Source organism: Lineus longissimus, chromosome 6 (assembly GCF_910592395.1).
Source record: "Lineus longissimus chromosome 6, tnLinLong1.2, whole genome shotgun sequence".
Taxonomy (NCBI): Eukaryota; Metazoa; Nemertea; class Pilidiophora; order Heteronemertea; family Lineidae; genus Lineus; species Lineus longissimus.
Genome location: NC_088313.1, coordinates 1,942,578 through 1,961,094, shown reverse-complemented (window position 1 = coordinate 1,961,094; position 18,517 = coordinate 1,942,578). Strand labels below are relative to the sequence as shown.

General features: G+C 40.2%; 1 protein-coding gene across 4 annotated transcripts; it reads right to left on the bottom strand.

The window, feature by feature from the left end:
• Positions 1 to 5,690: 5,690 nt before the first annotated feature.
• On the bottom strand, positions 5,691 to 18,410 carry LOC135489889 (ectonucleoside triphosphate diphosphohydrolase 4-like). 4 transcript variants are annotated; one of them, XM_064775498.1, is made up of 12 exons: positions 18,306 to 18,410; positions 17,953 to 18,077; positions 17,239 to 17,639; positions 15,596 to 15,746; positions 15,155 to 15,345; positions 14,100 to 14,221; positions 11,299 to 11,468; positions 10,575 to 10,899; positions 10,201 to 10,283; positions 9,157 to 9,228; positions 7,565 to 7,726; positions 5,691 to 7,277 (listed from the first exon to the last, which is right to left on the bottom strand). In XM_064775498.1, exons 2-12 carry the CDS (start codon positions 17,958 to 17,960, stop codon positions 7,001 to 7,003), a joined length of 1,962 nt encoding a protein of 653 aa, XP_064631568.1. In that variant the 5' UTR covers positions 17,961 to 18,077; positions 18,306 to 18,410; the 3' UTR covers positions 5,691 to 7,000. The 4 variants fall into 4 exon arrangements, with proteins under 4 accessions (XP_064631568.1, XP_064631569.1, XP_064631570.1 ...); XM_064775499.1 differs by having other exon boundaries at positions 15,182 to 15,345; XM_064775500.1 differs by lacking the exon at positions 9,157 to 9,228.
• Positions 18,411 to 18,517: the final 107 nt, after the last annotated feature.

Below are 18,517 nucleotides of genomic sequence, written 5' to 3'. Positions count from 1 at the left end.
GGACTGTACTGGTAATAGAGGTCAGTCAAAAAAAGAAATATATATTGGACTGTACTGGTAATATAGGTCAGTCACGAAAATATCTGAAAGTCTGTGCCCCATTGTTGACGAATATAATATCGTGAGGACTTTATCAATAGTCACGGTCCCTGGCCCCTCCCACATAAAAATCATTAGCAAGGTCACTGCAGGCAATAGCTTCAGCATTGTTATTGTATAAACATGTCTTAAACAATATAAACGGCCCTATTTGTGGGGTTACATTGGGTTCTTGCTGGGGTAATGATGTCCATGTCAGATTCTGCGTTTTGTGGACTTGTAAATCAGTCCAGCAGCGACACTCCGTTTTGTGGACATGTAAGTCTGTCCCGCAGTACCAAGTTTCACCCCAGCAATTACCAATAAGACCTGCACGTGACCTTAAAGTAAATAGCTATGCAAGTGTGGTCGAGACAAAACGCGATGTATGCATTGGAAGAAGGAAATCTGCGAAGAGTAGCTGGAACTGTCTGTCCAGCTCTCGTTTATGAAACAATGGGCGATTTGAAAGACGTCTCCTGAACAGATCGCCCATTGTTCACTGAAGCAGCATTCGAATTGTCTCCAATTTTTTCAGGTGGATTGCTCCATCTCGTGTAGTTTCGCTGTCCCGCCCCAAGAATCGAGCCAACGCGACCGAGGCCACTTCTGAGAGATAAATATTCAGGATGCGAGATTTGTGGAACACAATTGAGGTAAATGAGATAAAATCCGATAAGCTGGCTGTACAGTTGATGAAATGAGGCTTTAGGTCCGTCATCATGTGACTGATATTGGGACAAACCCGAGGCAGGTTGACCACCATTGCCTGACAATTCAATTTAATTTATTCATCTTATTAGTGCCAATGAGGCTCTCACAGACATAAACATGTGTATAGACATATTACTGATATGCTATAATAGAAGATTTTTTTAAAAACGTCATGAAAAATGATCAAATACTTCAATTTCTTAAATTGTATATTTCAATGTTTCTTGATATCTAAATCTTCCCTTTCTATTCCAGACCAGTAGTCAAGAGCCATGATCAAGGAACAGCAGTTCCCAACGGAATTGACCCTTTTCTTGTTTTAATTCATGCTGTTGGCTCAGAATGGGTTGACACTCACCTGTTTTCGCCCCTGAAAATATCGAACATTGTTACTCTTTTTTAAAAGTGAACCTTGCAAAATATGTGCTTATTCCTGAAATCAATAGCACTTCATGTATGTAATCGCTGATCCAGAATATTGCTATTTCTTGTTCCGTTTTCAATGTGGCAATCATTTACCGTTTCTGAGCTATTTCACAGCACAAGAAGTGCAACATTACAACAATGGAGCTATTTCTTGATCACAGCAAAAATGTGTTTGTTTTACTCAAATGATGCATAGATGAGCCTTATTGACATATTTGTTTTCAAGAGGAATTGGTTGTAGGTTTTCTTTCTTTTTTCTTAAGGCAGGCCTAATTTAATAGAAGGCCTATATTTTAGGTAGGATATATTTATTTATACTATAGGCCCATATCAGTTTTGAGATCAATTTCCTCTTGAAGACAATAAACGTCAATCGAGTCTCTGCACCATTTTGATTGGGCGGTTTTGGGCTAAAATACAGTACAAGAGAATGCTCCATTGATGTTAACAGAATATGTCATTGTTTTGGTCAGCAATCAGTTCTTGCCACCTTGAAAGCGGTCACGGTTACTTACGACTTGTACATTGTTCAATTGTTATTATGCTATTGTCATTTGCCTTTGCCCCCCCCCCCCCCCCATCCTTATCGACACTCACAGTGCACCACACTCCATCCCATGCCCCGCATGCGCACTGACCCAACATGCATTATTCATATGTATGAACTTGCCAAATAAATGCTGTCATATCATAGCCTTCGTCTCTTGTCCTTCGGTCAATAAGTGTGCGGATCACTCCCAACAAGTTCGATTAACACACTACACTATCTTCACGTGCAACAATTTACGGTCAGCCTTTTCTGATTCCGCATGCCGGCCACTAATTCTAAGTTTTGTAGTATATATTATGTATTTGCCCAATAAAAGTTGCCATATCATCAGGCTTTGTCTCTTGTCCTTCGGTCTCTCAGCGTGGGGGACACTCTCGAAAAGTTAGATTTATGCACTTACCAAACGACACCAAATGCACCTTCCTCACCAAAAAATACCTCACGCCTGCGGACAGGGACGAAATTTCCAAGAGTCTGTACCGTAACTTAATTTGCATCCCGTTTCAATCCAGAATGACATATCATCAACCTTTGTCTCTTGTCCTACGGTCTCTCAGCGTGGGGGACACTCTCGAAAAGTGAGATTTATGCACTTACCAAATGCACCTTCTTCACCAAAAATACCTCGCGCCTGCGGTCAGGGACGAAATAGCCCAGAGTCTGTACCGTAACTTAATTAGCATCCCGTTTCAACCCCGAATGAGATAGCCAACTTGTATGTAAGCAGTTGACGGTCGAGAAGAAGAGACAGTTTTTCCAAGCCTTGCGGAGACCAACGTCTATGTATGACGACAGTTCTGAAGAGCTCTGTCTGGTTTCCTATATCTGTATAGTCATCATGGTATCAATGATTGAGCCGATTTACGAATATCGCGTAGCTGGATTTCATGACACCACAGACCAGCCTAGATAAAAAAATTTTACTGACAAAGTCCCATTTCTCCACTACTCGCGGAAAATAACTGGCGCTCAATGTGTGTATCTATGTGTCCCTAGAGTTCGAAGGATGTGACATTACAGAGCGTCCGATTTAGTCTCGTAAAGAGACGCGAATTATTCCAGGACATTCAAACTTGTGTTGTATCCTATCCTTACGATGTATGGTTATCCCTACAGAGGTGCTAAAAGCCCTGTCTCTTTAGTATTGGATGAGGCATCCTGCAGACAGTCCGCTGTACGCTCTTGAGAGAGACACTGACACCCCATCTCTGCCCAGAGTAACCCGTGCTTAGAGTTACTGGTAAACCGCAATCGTCACTTGAAGACAAAGCATTTGCTGGTGTTTATTTATATCATCTCCTCAAACACTACTCGAGTACTTCTTGGGTGGTACCTGATACGAGACAACTAACTGAGCTATAACTAACCTGAAGTGCTATTTGATAAGGGCACATGAGCTGTGTCCCTTAGTTCGAAGGATGTGACACCTCACAGTGTCAATGCAGCTCCTTGAGAGAAAAAGACACTATTACATTCACAGGACTTTCAAACTGCTGGGAGCGTCCCTACAGAAGTATGGGCAGTGAAGCGGACAACCCTCAGCCTGTTCCTCCAGTGTTAGTCTTGGGGGGGGGGGGTAACTGATTTGGCATTACCTGGTATGGGCAACTTGTCTTGCGAGGGTGCAGATCGTGTGTCCCTTGTACTTCGAAGGATGTGACATACGACAGAGTGTCCAAAATGCCCTGAACTAGCAGCCATGAGGGAGGAGTTCTAGCCATCTGGAGCACTCAGATCCAGGACCAGTTTTATTATGACTAGAACACTTACAAAAGACGACAATATGTTGACTCAGTGACCCTCTCCTATCTGCCGCATCGAACTTGACTATTGACAGCTTCTGTTACCAATGGTAGTTTGAAGCGTGAAGGTCGGAAGCTGTTGCTGCACATAACATGCGATAGTCGGACCAAAACTTAGCAGTGTGTTATTCTTTTTGGCAAGAGAAGTCCTCAAAGGCCATCGTGGTGGTTGCAGACGAAGCTCTTAAGACATCAAAAAAGGCCCTCGAGCTGGCGAAGCAGTCCGTGCAGAAACCACGAGAAGTCTCCAATCAGGTTGAACAGCTCAAGCAAAAGTGAGTCACATAGATTCTTCATCTTCTGGGTTCTCATTTTAGATCCACGATTATCATTTTGCGACAACTTGCATGCACAGTTTGCTGGGTGGAAGATTCCACAACTGGCATCCCCATGCACAAGACATCCAAGCAAGGACAGTCACAAGATCTTTTGGGGGATTTCGCTTTCAGTTACATTGAGTACTCCAATAAAGGGCTGGTTGTGAGTGATCTCTACCACAACAACAACATCTGCTTGAGAGCAAAATAATAGCTGCAACTATGATTGTTTTCAGTGCAACTGGAGCTGAGAGCCGATACAACAATACACGAGACCTTGCGATGGAGGCTCTCAAGACGGCGCAGGATACATACACCGAGTCTCTAAAGATATGATGCACAGCCACAGATGATCGAAAAGGTCTTTTCAGTTCCTCCCTTGCCCTGAAGATGGCGATGGCGTAGTTCTTTCATGAAGTCATTTAAAGTTCTGAAGTATGCTCTATTCGATCTCAGTATAGGCCCAACAAACGTTTTTATGATATGAGTGCATCTGAATTGTCTTTTCCTTTTAGGCCTATGATTACATTAATATCTACCGCAAGTTGACCTTTGTGTTAAATACTTTTTCTGTTTATGACACATGACTTTCTCCTGTCTGAATACGCTACATCCCTTTGCTCAATATTGACATTGCTCAGCTTCCAGACAACGCGTGTCAATATGGGCGGAGGCTACGGAGGCAATGACGCTGGAAATTTAGTATGATTCAAAACGATAACTGCATTAGTACTTGTGCCCAATCCCGAATTCATGAAGAGAATTCATATTGAGAAGAAGGCACAACCAGCCTGCTGGCTTGTGTTCCGAATTCATAAAGAAAATTCATATTGAGAAGAAGGCACAACCAGCTGATAGGATACCTGAAAGACAACTTTGATCATGCTTATTGGCAGAGTCACACAAAACGGCAGACCTGGTGACTATAACCCATCCCTACTCCGTCCCATCAAATGTCACAACTGGCAAAATGGTCTTCGCCATGAATTTCACAACCATGCCATTGTCGGACAACGGACGACTGTCCGACAAAAGATTGTCTTCTCATTTTGAACAAATGATGCCTGGTGATGTCTTGTCTCTATAGGCCTTGCAGGAGCATCTGCCTGAAGACTGGTATTCCGTTTTATCCACAATTGTCTGGGTATAAAGTCTCCTGGAGACTACTACTCTCCAATTAACGCCACAAGTTAAAACGGATGAAGCTGCTGTAAGAAAACAGTATTCAGTGAGGTTGCCACATGCACTGAACTCATTTTTGACCAAATTGTCACTTTGATAGTAGACTCTGGTTCTCACCACTTCAAATGCCCTCAGGGCAAAGACGCATGTTGATGACTACTGTAGCCATGTATGTCACAACCTGCCTCTGGTGTTGAAATATCTCGTCGGCCCAAACTGTCTCAGCCACGATTCAAGTCACTGTCGTAACATGATGCAAAACGCCTCTAGCAAACCTCTATTTGCCTCAAATCTATTCCAGCAGGTCATGTCAGAACATTTCTGCAAGTACCATTTGACAAAAGGCCCTGGCGTCTTCAAACCACCTGGAATGGTTGATCCATTGTCACATGTGGCAAAAGCTCTGGCAGTCATCATTTTGCCCAAAATCTCCTTTGTTGCTGTGGTTTTGGCCGATATTTTAGCTCCACTATTGTGGGTTTAGTGGGACAACCCTCCAGGTTCGGTATCCATTCCTTAAACCTTCAGCATTAGTTTTCATTTATACTGCACTTCTGCATCCAGACCTCAGTCACCATGAACATGTATAAACATAATCGAAAAGAAAACCACCAATTTCATAAGATAAAATATTTATTATCTTAAATAACTCATCACATTTTTCATTTTTGGAAAAATAATCAATAATTGGATGATTTATCTCAACATGCTCAACAGTGTTATGTATGATCAGGAACCATCTCAAAAATACTGTGAAGCCAATGATGAGAATTATTACTCACCAGGGGTTGTCAATGTCAGTCTCATAATTTCCCTTCATATTTGCTTCAATGGCCTCAAGGTGTTATTGAGATGGTCCCAAATGTAATTATTGGCAACACTGGTTTACCCCAGGTGGCTCAATTTCACAATAGATGTTGACCAGGTATACCCTTTATACCCCCCCCCCCCCGAGAATTTTGAAAATTGCTGCTTAGTTAATACATAGTACCAAGAACTATAAACTAATGGTACCAGGTTTAGACAAAGTCTCATATCTAAAAAAAACAAACAAACACATTTAAACGTCTTGATAAGCTCTACAAGTGAATGAATTAAAACAAAAAGAAAAAAGTACTTTTCCCAAGATTATTTACACCAAAACCTTGCATGCCTTGTGCCTTGATATCAAAATTGCTCAAAATATTAGCTAAATGCGACATAAATACTGTAAAAGTACAGGCAGGTGTTGTGACTTTAAAAAAATACAACACATTACCATACACTTCAAATCACATGATGTGAATGCTTTTAGCAAGAAAATGATCACAAATGACCCACATTTTGCTACATAATGCCCCAAAACTTATACATTTTTTAATACTCCCATACCCAAATGTCGCTAATACCTTCTGGTCAAAACAGCTTCCCACAGAATTTCAACTAAAGAAGACAGTAAGGACTCTTAAATTGGCCCTCTTTATAAAGACCATTATGTACTCATGACTTTGCTTTGGCTGAAAAACAGAGTCTTCAAAATAAACTTCTAACTAGTGGGCCAATTCGCCACTCCAGATCAAAGTGTGGAACTTTGCAATTATTGTCACACAACTATTGAATGAATCAGGAATTATCACAGACGGAATCTTTGCAACAATTTTGGACACTCTTGATGAGAACTACCGGCAGATCTCAATTTGGTCATTTCGGGCCTACCAAAGAATGTTAGCAGCATAAACGCACATTCAGACTAGTATATTAGCAACATGTAGTAGCCTCTGTGTATCAACAGACGCTGTGACTGCTTCTTTTGACCATCACTGTTTAAAATCCACCGAGGTCATTCCCAGGTAATGTGCACTCCTTATACGCTGATGATGATGATGATGATGATGATAACATAATCAAGACTATAACAACATATGAATAGAAATTCTCATCTCTAACCATCATCATCTTGTGAAAACTCTCTCCAATTCGGATTTTTCTGAAAACGTCTCTTCATTATGACTATGAGTCTCTTCCTCCGGCATTGGAAGCAGGAATGCCACTGACGGAACGCGGCTCATGCCACGTTTTGGATACACCCGTAATCGACGGAGATAGATCATGATGGCCGCCACAACTAGAACAAAACACATCAGCAGAATATATTGGTTCATGAAGAGCCCCAGTCCACGATGCTTCCATGGTGGTTTGTACTTTTTAAATTCTTGTTCTTGGACTTCCCTGGAAATGCAAAATCAGATAGTTAGCATGAGTTGAGCAGTTAAAATCAGGAGAGACTTCACGATGCAATTCCTGATTACTTAACACTACCATGAAATATCTTTTATAAACTTGATATTCGCTTGGTATGATCTATTGTTGATTGTAGCATCTTCTGTTCAGTTTTAAACAAGTTTGTTTCCCTAATTTGCTGCTTCCAACCAGTTCAAAAAAGAAATAAAAAAGAGAAGTCAAAACTGACAAAATTATAACCACCGCTACAGAGAGAGTGCAGAACATATACATACCGCAGTGGAAAATACCGCGTCCTAAAAAGAAGAGCACCCAAGGTCCACTGTACATCTTGACCATTGATAAGATGAGCAGACTGGAAGTTTTTATAAAGCCGTGGAAACTTGAATCCTTCATGTAGCACCTCGATGATCCACGCCGACTTAAAACACTGATATCTGCAAGGAGATCGGGAAAATGAATTAGTGGTAGGTCCTCGTTTGGGTGAAGTTGGCTGGGATTCTAGTTTGTTGTTATGTCTGGGACAATAGGCAAGCCTCACCTCTTTGGGGCATCTCTGTATGATTTGGACGAAACATGCCAGTACAGAATGAAAAAGCTTGGAAAGTGAAGAAAAAAACAAACTTTACGACTCAAAAAGTTTGAGCCATTGACAGTGAACTAGGTTTGGTACAAATCATCATAGAAGAACGTGATATCCAAACTTGATGATTACCACTCCCAAAAATTTGGACAGAATTTTTTTTCATTTCTATAATTTTGATAACGTTCAAGCGCTTTCACCATGAGCTCGGGTTGGTATGAATCCTAATTGGAGAAATTGACGAAACTAAAACCAGTAGACTGAGAAATCGACAAAATTAAGCAGAAGACTCTGAATGAAACTACCAAAACAACCAAAAGACAGAATTATCTAAAGCAGAATAAATCACAATTGAAACACTGTAGCTAAACATAAAAGAGTAAAAGCTCTATTTTCTTTATATATATCATAAGTTGTCAGGTGATAAGAGACAACTTGGTAGTCTACCATACAAAAAGTGAGTAGGCTACTTAAAAACACTTTTACGATTTAAATATTGTTATAGTACCAGTACTGACCACCAAAATCCAGGCATGCAGAACGGAAAGCTCTTTAATATTTTTATCATTTGAACATTTTGCCTTGAAACATGAATGATCAATGCTTGGAACCAATACGAGCTGTACCAGTAGAGTCACAGGCAGGAGTGCTCACCTCTTCAAAGATGCAGTAGTATTTATTGTGCAATATACCTGGGTCGACTAGCGATGCCACTTTCTCAAAACCCAAAATTGTGTGTCGGAAAATGCATGAAAAACATCACCTAGAAAACTGATGTACATGTATATTACCACAAAACAACCATATGAATACAAGAAAACATCAAGCAATACCAACATTCAAAAACATCCCAGGTCATTTTTAAAAACACAAAGAAGTGGATGATTACTTTTGTGAGGGGGTTACAACAAAGGTTCATAACTTCTTGGAGCAAATAAGCAACAAAAAGGGAAACATCATTTAAAGCTGACCAGAAGGGGCTTTACGAGTACTATAGCAAGGGAATTTAAAATCTCTTGAAGTGTGCGCAGATTATAAAGACTGGTAAGCGATTTTACAGTTATAACACACATCAATGTTGTTAGCCAATATGCTTTTATTTGTGCTATTTATCTTTCACGCCTTCACACAAAACTCGCAATATATTAGACTCGTGAAAAAAGAGGGGTTTGTACTTCAGTGGAATGTACATTTACCTCAGCAAAATAACACTGGGAGGTTTTCAAAGAATAAAACAATAACAAACAAACCACAGCCAATGCCATGCATATCAATTGACGATACCTTTTAAACATATAAATGGTCGACAGATCGGCTATACGATTTGCGTGATATTTCCTTAGATGCTCCATGAAACTTAAAAAGACATATATAGACAATAGATACATATAGTCATGCTTGAACGAACCAAAAATCAAATGGAAGGTTAGGAAAAATGCTCGAGAAATTGTCACAGGCCATTTTGTAGCAGAACTTTTGATACAAGAAAGTAGTCTTCAAGAGCCCAAAGACATGTTTGAATTGTAGCTTTGTGGGATCAGTGGACCATGCTTAATTCAGGGGCTAACCGCACCCCTTGCCTTTTATCTTTTTTATTGCCTCAACAGATATGCTCAATTAACTTTGGGGCCCAAAAATGTCTTTTCATACAAAATGTACTGCAATCAGTGGTTAACTGTAGAGAACTGAATAAACAAAATTATGACACAGCAGGTTAACAAAGCAGTAAAGAGAGTTAAAAACACAACAATCAACCTGATTCACAAGCTAACACAGGGGTAGACCCAGGAATCCCCAAGGTCAGACCAGACCAAAAGCCAAACGGTCAGTGTTAGACAGTCATGCAGGAAAGGGGGAAAACTCAGATAATCGGCCCTTCCAATCCACACTCAAGCGGAGTGGGGATTCATTGGGCTGGCAAAATTTTAAACCACGGGAGTCAGGAGGTTGTTCATGAAAAGGATTCCCTGTCTATGGCAAGGCCACTAGCCAGGCCTGTAGCTAGCATTTTGGTTTTGGGGGGCAAAAGACATCTTTTTTCCCTTTAGCCCTCAGAAGGCAAAAGAATCTGGGAACCTGTCCCCACTAGTTATGGCCCTCCATGCATCGCAAACTTTTCATGATCAAAGCTGCAGAAGGATAAAATCTCTAAGGAGATTGACGCATAACTCGCGCGTACACAGCGCATCACTGACGCGAAGCAGGAAGGATGTCAATTGTGATTTGTACTGTAGGATTGAAAGCAAATGAAAAGGATAGCAAAAGTAATAGTGTAAATTTAGTCTTCAACTTAGGATGGGATGCAAAATATTAGTTTCTGACACTTACTTAAATCTGTGCATAGAAGCTTTAGGAAATAATTTTTTCTTGTACCACTCCTCTAGTACTGGCCATCGCGTTGCACAATAATCCTGAAAGAAAAGCATAAGAGTTTACGTCAACTGGCATTTCTAAAAGGTCATTTTTATGTTCAAACTTTATTCATGTCTCACAGGCTGTAGATCAACTAGCCCAGAAACTATTCTGAAGAAACCAAGGATCGAACACACCACACTACATGTTTACTTGACCATTTGGGTCAATTGAAAGTTCTGAATGGCACCGGCCAAGCCTCGAACCCATGACATTCTGAGCACATGCTGGACACACCTCCACTGTGCTTCCACGCCTCATGATAATCTTTGTGATTATTCAAAGCCTACCTTTGATGCTTTCACAAATTTGATATAATCGTATTTTCCCGGCATCCTCAATACATCATCCATGCAGTAGAAATATTCCGAGAAGCCATAAAACTCGCTATTAGCATAGTCTATTTTTGGCTGGTGTACGCCGTTCATGGAACATGGCGGAAAGTCACATGTGTGACTTTTATTCAACAACGGCTGAATTTTATGCTGGCAACTCCGAAAATCTCCTACTCCGTGGAGGAAGTAATCCTTCCCGTCATGTTTGACGACGTCATTCATTTCTTTTGGAAGACATGGGTCGTTTATTGGCTGTTTTGTACTGGAGCCATTCATACGCCTGGAAAGATAAGGGGGAGTTATTAAGAGCAAGGAGGCCGAGACTACAGGGCATTAATAGAGTTTTATCAGCAACATTTCAAATGGACCTAACAGACCCTGCAGGATATAGAGACGATTCTTTAGAGAATGAGATGAAGTCCCTGCAGCTGGCCAAGGAGGCAAATTACGGCAGCATCACAAGACTGAAGAGACAAAGGAAGAACATGGACGACCTATGACCCAGATAGGCCAACCGGGTATCAGTCATAAAGTCAAAAATGTGGTAAAGTCAAGTGTCATGGTTCAAAAATAGTCAATTCAACATTTTTCCTCAGGCTAACATTTTCGAAGTTTTAGTAAAAAGGCACACTGTTCAGCACTGTTCAGTGTTGATGCTGATCCATTCAAAAAAACTTACGTAGCTTTCGTACTGATAGTCTCATTAACAAACATTTGTTCATATCTGTTCCTGGCCTCGTTAGCTCCGAATCCGAGGAATGTTGTCACATAGACTCGATATGTGTGCTCAGCATCGGAGTTCTTGCAGCCGAGGTTGAACTCGGCCATAAGGTTCTTGTTGACGCCCGCCTAAAATAGTATGATGTCATTATTAGATATACCTATGCTGATGAAATACTGATTGAATAATTCAAGTTTTGATCACAACAAAAAACTTTAAATTATACATACTAAAGTCGACTGAAGGATGATTCTCTGTCCAACCCAGATTCCTACTTCACCACGTCGTCACAGACGCATGAAGATACCAACATCAACAAATAACAATCAATCAGTCCCCATCAAACACCCATATAACCTTAATATATAAGAGTGATGTGTGTATTGTTCTGTCCAGAATCACCCAAAACATTCCGATTTCATCAATTGACAGAGCCCGATCCTCCATTTAGCAACCACACAGCACGACAAGAAAACAAAAAAGATATGGACCTGTATTGACAAATCCAGCAAGCAATTCCAATCTGGTACATAAATTTGACCCACTTCTACAGGCCTCATGTTGTTGTGGATTAAGTTAATTCGCCCAAAAAATCAAAGCCTACATTCATAAGATTTGAGTATTCAAGCAGTTTCACACACAAACTCTCCTAATCTAATTTAGTAATTAGTACTTCTGTTTGCATGCTGCATAGCATCTGTTTTAAAGCGCAAATGTAGTGGTGGTATCATTCCTTCTAGCCCAGGCTAGAGGGAAATTCCCTTTAGCACAGTCGGTAGAGTGATGGCCTTAGGCTGACGTTACATAGGCCTCATTCGTTCACTTCCCACATGTCACGTTCCAGCTTTACTTAACGTTCCTCGGTGAATGCACGGCCTTGTGGCATGCATTCAGTGAGGAACGAACGCATTAAGGGGAACGTGACATGTGGGAAGTGAACGAATGAGGCCTATGTAACGTCAGCCTTATAAGCGAGAGGTCCCGGGTTCAATCCCCGGTTGGACCTTGATGTTTTTCCTCTGTTACACAAATAACACAGAATTTGACAATCGCCTCAGACCAATTGCCCCAATTATGGGGTTGTTAATCTGACATGTACATGTAACGTGACAAATTTTAATAGGATTAACTGACAGATTACATCTTTAACACCTTCAGCGCCGAACCAACGTGGCCCAAATCCCCCTCCCCTTTGAACTGGTTATCGGAGTCTCATGAAAGAACTACGCCATCGCCATCTTCAGGGCTAGGTAGGAACTGAAATGACAAGAAGAGGTCTTTCCAGTTCCTACCTTGCCCTGAAGGTGGCGATGGCGTAGTTCGTCCATGAAGTCATTTAAGTTCTGAACTACGCCATCGCCATCTTCAGGGCACAGTAGGAACTGAAAAGACCGTTTCAGTCCTGTCTTGCCCTGAAGATGGCGATGGCGAAGTTCTTTCATGAAGTCCATAAGACTGCGATAACCAGCTCAAAGAGGCGGGATTTGGGCCACGAAGATCTGCGTGGTTCGGCATTGAAGGTGTTAAGGATACTGAACATAATTGTTAGGGATAGTGTGAATTTTGTGCTTTGAACAACCTGGCCCTGTATGCTTAAGTGACAGACAAAGTTCTCAAGTTTGAATTTGGCGTGATAGTACAGACAGAGTTATGATAGAGATGTATTCCCATGCAAGTTTTAACTGAAAAGATCTGGGGTGCACCGGATGTGAATGCGACCCCTCCATTGCAGAACTGAGAACTCCTGCCCCAACTCAGGCCATGAATAGCTATGAAACCCTTATGCTCTTGTGATGGGTCATCCTAAATAGCGTCCACCAGCTTTAAAAACGAATTTAAAGTCATAAAAATAAAATCTAATGGTCATAAACGAAATAAGCAGGACATTTTCAACATTGTGAATGTTTGATGACATTTGTATGCAAGATATTAAAGCGAGTTGTTGTCTAAAATTTACCAGAATCCACCACCCAGTCGATGACCATATTGAATTCCCTTCTCACACCCAAATGTCAAGAAGTTTTCAGGAGATGTGTTTTATGGTGTACTCATTTTGCTTATGGCTGATATATTTTATTTTCATGACTTAATAGCCGACTTTAAACCTGGAGGACGCTGGTGGGCGCTGGTGGACGCTCTTTAGGATGACCGCTTGTGACAGACACCCATGATGTTAGCAAGACAGACGAGATGACATGCATTCCCTGCTTACCTTTTGGTGCTAAGGGCGAAAAACAATATCCTATTACAAATCTTGTCACTTAAGAGCACATTAACGAGAGAATTTTGACAAGGACACAGATAATAGGGACTTTTATTGGAAAGTACCGGTAAGGTAAAATTCTATGTGACAGGTGATAATTATGAGCAATAAAAAGATCACTCATCTGCCAATAAAAAGGTAATCGTTGGGCTTGATATTTATTGCATGTCAAAGCGATGGCCAATTCTTGTTGCAGGCAAGGATTTTTGTTTCACGTGATAACTATCACAGGTCCCTGCAGCAAAAATATCTCGTCTGACACGTTTCAGTTAAGGGAGGGACTTGCATTGAAAAATAAGGTAAAATTCTCTGCCAAGGTATTCTCTCTTCAAAATGCTTTTTTCAAATATTTTCTCAGGGTACACCATGCAGCAATCAGAACCCAGTATCACCCCTTGAGACGGATTTAAAGAGAAGGATCGTCACACAATTTAATACCTCTATTTTTTTCATTTAACCCACCATGCAATAGCTATAACGTTTTCTCAATGCTTACAGATTTGGGAACTTCGAATGCAATCTGGGCCGACCCGCCGCCCATATCAATGATTCCGACCGTTCTCTTCCTAACGTGGGGTTTTTCTTTCCCTGGGACATCAACAGAGATCAACGGTGTGCCTGCGGGAAGAAAAAACAAACAAACATGATTGTTGATGATTTTGTCAGCTAAAACACTGAGAATCATGCACAGATTACAATTTTGACAATATATCTAATCTATACCTCTGTCCAGGCTGGATACATCGTTTTTGTAAATCCTTGACTGCTGGGTGACACAATGGCGTCTTTACACAATTGGCATGCCTATATTACACCGGACCCAAAGACCAAATGAAAATTCACCTAAATCTACTTAAAGTTCCAAAACCACCAATGGGAAATAAAATGAACCGAACACCTTTACACGACAGAAAACCAACAAATTTTCATGCACTTTCATTTTTGCAATGTAGGGTAATTTGCAGAAATTTCCGAAAAAATTAAATTTTCTCGACTTTCATTTTGGCAGATTGCAGTACCGTACACAATTTCTTTCACTTTTCCAATGAAATTTTTTTTTTCAATTTTTATTTTTTTCAACTATTTTTTTTTGCAAAATCTGCCAAAATAAAGCACTCACAAAAGTTAAGCAATTTAAATCTAAAAAAATCAAATAGAGTATTAAAACAACACGCAAAACAAAAAACACAAAACTGCAAAACCAAAGCACCTTGACATACAACAGATTTTACTCATCAATATATTTCTCAAGAAAATTGTCTCATCATGAAACTGAGAGACAAATGCATCATTATACGTTATACCAAGCATAGATTAATCTCTCAATCTATGCTTGATTACACAAAAGAACAGAAAACCACTTTGCATATCCTTATTCAAATCCAAAAATGAGTTGTCCGTGGTTGGTAAGTTCACTCTGGATAGTAATTGTAAGAGGTTAGATCCACACTTTAATCAAAAAGACAAGTGTCCCTTCAAAATAAAATTTGACCTAAGAACTTAGGAGTAATCTGTTAGTACACTACTAATACATCTTGCGAAGCAACTTACTGTAGTTACAAAATGCGAGCCACCTACCATCCTCTTCATGATGAAACCGCCCAAGAACGTAATTTGTCGCAATCCACGCGTACACGCCCTCCTGCTTCCCGGTGATGACTTCAACATGATTGTCCGAAAATAGGAACTGGTAGTTTAAGCGGATGTTGAGGCGGATGTTATCCATGATGGCAGTTTGGGCACTGAAGATGATAGAAACTTGTAATTATGTTCGACAAAAAGATATTCAGTTGAGAGCAGAGTGTAAACTAGAACATTATAGTTTGGTTCAAATTGGCAAGGCGATGTAAAATTTAATTGGTGTTACTTCTAAATTACCCAAATTGGTTGTTTCCATTCAATTTGACCTCTCTAATCAGGACACCCCTCTATTATGGACAGCATTTGTCAGTGCCGATGGTGTCCTTAATAGAGAGGTTCTGCAGTACTCACGCTTGAGGGATCAACCTCATCCCAGCAGTCGCCATCACATACAGCGGCGTCTCGGTGTATTTACTATTTGGTATGTGCTGCACGGCAAAGTCTAACAATGGTTTGATATAGTTGTAAGCATCCTTGGGGTTGTCGGCAAATGATGACAAACCTGGAGTGAAAACGAGTAAATTCTGAAACAACTTGGTTACAATGGTTCATATATATACTGTACAGCCTCATTTTGACAACAGATGTTTTGGTTGGATAAGTATAACAGTAATAAAATAATAATACTATTGAATTCTTATAAACAATGCAGTGCTTTTCCATGTTTCCCTGTTCAAAGCGCTTTTGGGACATCATATTATTACCCCGGTCTCCACAGAAGTCAATCAGGGGTTTCAAGGAGCAACCAGAAGGCGCTCACTTGAACTTGACCAATTGCGGAACCAAGCAGTGACTTGGCCGAGAGTTGAACCCATGACCTCCTGATCACGTGGCAGACTCTCTTCCACTGCACTACAGCTGCCCCATGCATAACCTCTCATGTTGGTATGAAATGCATCAGAAGCTGATTCTCGGTGGATTATTCTTCAGAGCTTCATGTATCATATTTCATTAAAATTTATTCAAATCAATTAATCAGAGTTTACACTTTGGAACGTCATATCCAGGGAAATTTAGATTGTGTGGACTGATTATGCAAAAATCCATGAAAATTTAAACGATGACTCAGCATGGCCTCCATATGACAAGTACACAATGTCTGTGCAAACACCAGGTGTTCAAAACAGTTATGCAAAAGGCAGCAACTGGCAATTAATGTACCCTTATGCAAATCAAGCGCAATTATGATACACTCTTGAAATTTGTGGATATAAGGTTTTTTTTGGCAATTGTGACTATATTCAAAACAGTTATGCAAAAGGCAGCAACTGGCAATTAATGTACCCTTATGCAAATCAAGCGCAATCATGATACACTCTTGAAATTTCTGGATATAAGGTTGTTTTGCAATTGTGACTATATCAAATATTGGAGTAGTTACAAGAACACATCATGCAGGCCTGATAATTAGCCAGGTTGACTTTCACTGTGAAAATGCGTACCATGCTATACACCCAAGGAGAAGAGTCCATTGATCTTATTCTTTGTCATGCACTTGCAGGGTATTTCAATACCATGAGGGAACGTACCATTGCTATACACTGGTGCCATAAAATGAAAATAACAAAAAAACAATCTGTGGCACTATTCTTTCTGTCTGTATAGCAGGGTATGCATGCGACGGCCTTGTCTACAGTTACTATATAGTTTTTGACCCAAAAGCTGTTCACTGCAACATATTCTAAATATCCCATAAAGAAACAGCTGTGCAGCCAATATTTGTAACTACAAGAGACACAATTAAAACGCATTAAGCTGAAGCATAAAACTAGGATAAAAGTTATTGATTTCGTTTGACAAAATTATGTACACAGCTCATGAAAATTTCACAATACAAATAGCTGTGTTGCCGGCGTTTATTGACACTTATTGGCAGACTGAATATTCACACTGCAATCACATGAACTATCCCATCATCATCAGAATCATGAACTGGAATTTGTTGACAGAAATTCTCCACATCTTATTGTCCAGATTTTTTTCAATTGACTCACCTGGTGTAGCTTTTTTTATCACAGGTTGCAAATCTTTATCAATCACATGATGAATGTGGAGCAACTCGTTTGGATTCCCGTCATGCGTCGGCCAAAAGTAGACGAACACCCGACTGCCACTACTTCCGCAGTCGATGATTACGCCGTAATGATGATAAGGGTTTGACAGGTCGGTTGCAGTATGCACCGGAGCCTGTCCCTTCTTTTTTGTCACTGGTGGCGGCGCGAGGTTTTCTTTCGGTAAGAAGTTCTGTGAAAGGTAGAGTAGGACTCCGAATGTGACGAGAACGATGGCAGTGACAGTGCCGTAGAAGACGGTGGCACGAGTCCGCTTGAACAGTTTACACATGCAATCGCTGGGACAGCTGAAATGCCACAAAGATGGGCAGTGGATATTACACCTGAAACAGAGACAGATAAAAGGTTATTCTATTGTAGTTTTGGTTTATTTTTGAAGAATTTTGACTGATTTGGACAAACAATATAATTCAAGACTAAGAGGGAGGGATCATCTCCTTATTCTGCATCTTTTTTTCCCAAGTTACCTGGAGAATAATCCATATCACATCTAAAACATGCTATTGCCACTGATGCTAGCCAAAGGCATCACAATTGAATTATCATATCTACAAGTTCAACATATAATACTACTAAAGCACCTAAAATTATCTAGCACAACTACAAGGATATGGACATCTTATTTAATGAACTTACGACGGCATTGTCAGAAACTGGAGTCATCTCCCTTGCATGTGCATGTAACTTCTATCGTTTCTCCTCAATGGCGGTTGATGATACCATGATAATACTATTACTAGCGTTGCAATTCAAGTTGCAATCTGAAAAATGAACAACATGTTACATATGTGATCACTGGAACTGTTGAAGTGCCAGAGGGATGGGCAGTACTAGTAGTAGATGTTGAATGATCCATCTATTCTATTCTCTAGACTATAGTCTATAGGCCTACTCTCTAGGTCTAGGATCTTCACTAGTACTTGTACTACTACAATGAATCAATTGAAAATCAAGCATTTGGATACCACTTAATTATTATTGATACTTACAGTAATCAATAATCAACGTTTAGGATTAAATCCATCTTGATCACGGTGGGGCAAAACGCCAAGAAAGGACAATTTGAAGAGTGACTCTTTGGACGACGTGTCAAATGGAAATTGAACGACATTGGTTGCTTTTACGCCAATGAAGTCTTTATTGAAATATAAATAAATATAAATTGTGTGTAAAATAAGAGACTATTAACAGTTAATAGCTA

Bases quoted from the DNA above. Each gene is read 5' to 3' on its own strand.
- LOC135489889 (XM_064775498.1), bottom strand. The intron at 15,747-17,238 runs GTGAGTCAATTG...TTTTCACTCCAG, and splicing joins GATAAAAAAAGCTACACCAG to GTTTGTCATCATTTGCCGAC. The intron at 7,727-9,156 runs GTATCGTCAATT...ATCTCCTTGCAG, and splicing joins ACCATTTATATGTTTAAAAG to ATATCAGTGTTTTAAGTCGG.